At 40.9% G+C, this 5,000-nt stretch overlaps 1 protein-coding gene across 1 annotated transcript in view; it reads right to left on the bottom strand.

Annotated features, from left to right (window-relative positions):
* Positions 1-886: 886 nt before the first annotated feature.
* The window catches only part of LOC138045854 (snaclec A8-like), a 14,557-nt gene continuing 10,443 nt past the window's right edge, over positions 887-5,000 (bottom strand). Inside the window, exons 2-3 of the mRNA XM_068892489.1 lie at positions 3,464-3,630; positions 887-1,907 (exon numbers count right to left, since the gene is read on the bottom strand). Of these exons, the coding sequence (XP_068748590.1) occupies positions 1,641-1,907; positions 3,464-3,630 (434 nt within the window). The 3' untranslated portion in view covers positions 887-1,640. The remainder of the gene's footprint in view (positions 1,908-3,463; positions 3,631-5,000) is intronic.

Raw genomic sequence — 5,000 nt, 5'->3', positions numbered from 1 at the left:
CGTGGCCCTTGGGGAAACATTCGTCTACAATTCGTAAGAACTGCTTTGCTAAGTTGGTCTTGACCTGTGCATCGTAAGCCGGGTTGAACCAGGTGATGTTTGTTTTCCTTGTCCTGCCAGTTCTTCCTCTGCTCGCTCTTAGTTGAATTTCAATGTATATTGGTACCCGCTTTTGTCTAGGGCCGCTCAACAAACGGTCAAGTTTACTTGGGACTGGTCACACAAGAGCGTTCATTACTTGGATGTTACCACTATCAGTGATAATGGCAAGTTCACCACGGATCTCTTCGTTAAGCCTACTGATAAGCAACAGTATCTAGATTTCCGTTCATACCACCCTCGAGGATGTAAGAGAAGCATCCCGTATGCCCAGGCTCTTAGGTTGCGACGGATATGTTCATCGGATGAACTGTTTGATCCACGAGCGACAGAGTTAACAGGTTTCTTGTGCACACGAGGTTGCGAAGGGGAATTTGTTAGGCAGCAAGTCCAGAGAGCGAAACGGTTATCAAGGGTGGAATTGTTCACTCCAGCTACAGAATCGACTTGCACCGGAAGACAGAGACGTAGATGACTTAATCTAAAGGCATTTCTGGTCACAGGGACATTGCGGGCTTGATGATATGTCTATTCAGTTGATAGATAAAGTGACTAATGCTAGTGATCTTTTGGGAAAGGAACTGAGGCCAGTGGGCTTATAGACTTCAAACCATCCGACCATGGGGTCTTAACGAGAATGACTTTTTCTATAGCCAGAACCGCGCAAGGGTCGGGTTCGGTAGCCATATTTTGCAGCTTATTTTATCATGTACGAACACAGATTCTCCACTCAAGTTTGGATCCAATGTACCGTTTTTAATTGCTCGCATTAAAAGCAGTTAATGCACTTTGTCCTTGCTACTACTCAAGCATTTCAAAAGAAATGTTATAAGCCAGTTCGGAAGTTTTCAAAGTACCCATGAGTTGGGGTAAAAAGGAAGTGCAAACGTGTATAAATTTCAAGAGAATTTCACTACAAAACCCATAACAAAAGTAAAAACGTTTATGCTCGTTTTATCAGTACACGGACATGAGTCTCCTTTTTTTAAATTTCGAACGGGCTTATTTAAAAAATGGATATTGTTATAATATCATGCAAATTACTTTTGTAATCATCACATCTTATTTGATTGTGAAGAACCAACTTCTCTCCTGTTTTCTTTTCCAATGATTCTGATCTCGCTACGCTATTCGTTTGTTTGGCAAATCAAATCTGACGGCGATATTTTTGTTATTCAAGAACTTGAAAATCAAGATAAACGGCAAGAAAAACTTAACTAAGTGCTTGTTCAGCTGCTTGCAAACTACTTGAAACTATTTATTGAAAGAACGAGCTTCCCAGTTGCGGCTTAAATCAGACTTTTCCACTTTCTTGCCAATAAATGCGAAACTAGAAAAAGAACATGGACACTTCGTGTTTCTTATGAAATCGGACTGCATCGAATTGCATGCATTTATTGACATAGTTCGCTGTCGTTGGCATACGGTAGACTGGAAGCTCAATCTCTCTCAAAGAGTTATAAACCAGGTTTAATATGAGTGAAAATTTCGTAGGGTTCTTCTGAAACACAAGTCAAAGTTGATCTAAATTTCGGCTTTAATTAGTTTTCTTCTCGCATGGATTTCTCGCATACAGTTAAAGGCTGCGATCGTATATCTTTCCACTTCTTCAGTCTGAATGAGCTTCCAAATATCACTATCTTTGTACATAGTTCCGTGCCTAGAACATTGTTGGGTTCCCCTGGTGACCAGTTTGAATAGTTGCCAAAAGGACTTCCGTCAACCCACTGAAATTCACCCCTGCGTTGAGACTTGAAAAGTCCAAGCCACACGTGCACTTGCGTCGAGTTGTGGTTCCTGAGATGGGCCTAAGAAAATGATTGCTTAATTCAGTGTAAAGGTCTAATTAAGGAGTAGAGGACGTTTTCCGTGTTTCCATAGCCTCATCTAAACACGAGGGGGAGTTGGGAGAATTCGAGACAGTTATGTAAACCCGAGAAGGAGTCGAGGGTTTGCATAACTGTCTCGAATTCTCCCGACTTCCCGAGTATTTAGATGAGGCTATGGAAACACGGAAAAAGTCCTTTTATTGCTTTTACAAAATATTTCTTAATAATAATTACACAAATGAAGGAAATAATGAAGGAAAATTCTTGATTGAAACAGATTTTCTTCATACAAGCTCATATTTCCTACCAGCCAATCAAAACGCGCGTCTGACATCATACAACCAATCAAAATTTGTGATGCCACAGCCGTTTTTCCATACTCTCATCTAAACACAGCCATTGACCAATGAGAGTGCGCGTACTATCCTAATATATAAAGGTCTAAAGTCAGTATAAAGGCCTAATCCTATCCTAATTGAAGAACCCTCGTAGTTTGGCGGTCATCAATCTCGCCTCCTACCTCTGTGACCCGGGTTCAACCCTGGCCTCGGGTCGTATGTGGGCTGAATTTCAGTCAAGCTCAATCTGACGGAGGCTACGTTAACGTTATCAAACAATATGTAGGGTCGCTAAAAGCCATATAAGGCCGCCACGTGCAACTCGCTGTTCTTAGTTCCTGGCGCTCTCAGCCATTATGTTCCCTCTCCGAGAAAGTCCCGGATGTTCAAACAAACTGCTAAAAAGCAGTGGTTTTTAGAGGAAAGTAGCCGCTGAACTCTTTTTTGCATTTCGTCGCCGTACTTTGCAAACATTGAATCACGCTAAATAACTGTATTGAAGGTCTAAGAGTAGTCTGTCTTCTGGTATTCTTTTCTTTTTTTTCAAAAATTATTAGTGCCAATCCCGAAAAAAGGATAGCTTCATTGTTTTGGACAATTTAAACAACGTGGAATAATCGCGAGATACTTAATGATAGCACAAAGCTGTATTTTAAACCGACGTTTTGGTATGCACTGTTGCTGGCTGTAGCGGTTTTAGGGTACATAACGTCACCGTTCGTTATTAATATACCAGCCAGGCCTGGGGTACTCGAAGCATGGGTTGCCCTAATCAGAGGTAAATACCATGGAAACCTATAGGTTCTGTCTGATACCTCTTGACCAACGGTTAGCGCTAAGTATGATTCGAGGATGCGTCCCCAGAGGTATATGGCTGTTGAAACAATGATTTCTTTTGATCGTTGGCTGACAAATTTGAATACAAAAAGAAAATTGACATCAATGTTTATAAACTGTGAACGTTGCTAAATGTGTTGCCATTCATGTTAAAACATTACTCAGTGTGCGGATCTGTAAAGAATCAAAACATTCAGAAAACGTTTATGTGGGGTGCATCTCGAGCTTTCTTCTCAGCAGGCTGTAACTTTTTTTCAATTAGATATTTAACGCCCCCGAATAAAGACGATTCCAATGTAATAGTGATTTGATACAGTTATAGCGTATTTCTCCATAATGCTAACTTTATAATCTGAATACCTGGACAAGTTTGGCAGCAAAATTGTTTTCCTCCTCTGAATTTATCGTCAGCATATGTGACTGCAATGACTGGCACTTTGCCGAAGCACCTTTCCATGTGTATGAGCGCAAAGCAGTCACCCTATAACAACGTCTTTTAAATTCCGTCCAGGGTGACAGGCAGGTTTCTGCATGAAAAGAGTCAAGTGAATATGTGTGATAATTATTAATTATTGGATGAGGTTGAGCATGTTAGCGATAATTATCAAGGCCAAAGTTTGTGTTATCTTCCGAAGCCGAAGGCTGAGGCGGATAACACAAACTGAGGCCTTGATAATTATCGCTAACATGCGAAAACCGAATTCAATAATTGCTTTATTATGCATATTCCTGAGCTGAGCTCCGCCATGACAAAACTGATCAAACTCCTGGTTAGTGTGTTAGGTGACGTCACTTTTGCATACATAAAACTATTGTCTGTAGGTATGACGTCAATTCTACATATATAAAATCTATTGTTTGTAGGTATGACGTAAGAGAAACAGAGCAAGCAAGAATTAGCTGCGTGCTTATAGCCAATTAAAATCGAGCTGGTGACACCAATGTATAATAATACTAATTAAAGGGGCACTGTCATGAGCTGCGCATGCTCGAGTTTCTTTGCCGCCATCGGTCCCGCCATCGTGGATTCACGCGTGAGTCACGTATATTCGCCGGAGTTTCTTTTTTGCCCACCATGGCCCTCCCCAGTGGACACTATTTTGAATTTGTCGATTCAACTTGAAAAAAGTTAACCTAACACATTTCAAGTTTTCACAAAACGCTAGCGCATGCGCTTCTCGTGACAGTTTCCCTTTAAGGAGGCTCGAAATAGTTTCTCCTTTTTTCAGAAAAATAAGTTTTTTTGAAATTTGTATCTAATTTTTTTTAACCTACGGAATTTGTTTAAATTTGATTGACAAACGGTTTAAATTAATCTAAGCTAACTTGCAAAAAGTGAAAAAGACTCAACTTCCGGAAGCAGAGATATAAACGAGTAAAGTTGAAAAATAAGGGAAAATTAGGGGGTTACAAGATCGGCATTTACGCATGTGCCACCCGCTCATTCGAGTGCAAGCGCGAGTGAAGCTACAGGCCACCACAACCGGATTTAAATGACCATTAAACCAAGTGTGTACAATTTTCGTAGTTTTCGTGAATAGGAGATGTCTATTTATATTCTATATGTATAAGAAGCAGAATAAAGGTGAGCGAAATTAGCGGTATTTGTTTTTTTTCTAGTGATCCATTTTGAATCATGAGCTGACGCGAGCAGCTTTTAGAATTGCGTGTGTCGCTTACGCCCGCGCTCAGCGGAAAACCCTTTCGAGCCTCCTTAAGGACGTTCGCGCCAATTGTTTCTGCGCATCCTTACTGCGCACGCAAATGCACACGCCACGTCATACACGAGCGCGCGCGCTAAGTAATAAAATGAGAAATGATAGGGCAAAAGGCCATTGCCATAGCTTTGCCTGGATTTAACAGTCTTGGACGTTCGGTGACCCCTATTTTTCTTTCC

Source organism: Montipora capricornis, chromosome 4 (genome assembly GCF_036669925.1).
Source record: "Montipora capricornis isolate CH-2021 chromosome 4, ASM3666992v2, whole genome shotgun sequence".
In the NCBI taxonomy this organism is placed as follows: Eukaryota; Metazoa; Cnidaria; class Anthozoa; order Scleractinia; family Acroporidae; genus Montipora; species Montipora capricornis.
The sequence above is the reverse complement of the archived record's forward strand: the minus strand, read 5'-3'. Positions and strand labels throughout refer to the sequence as shown.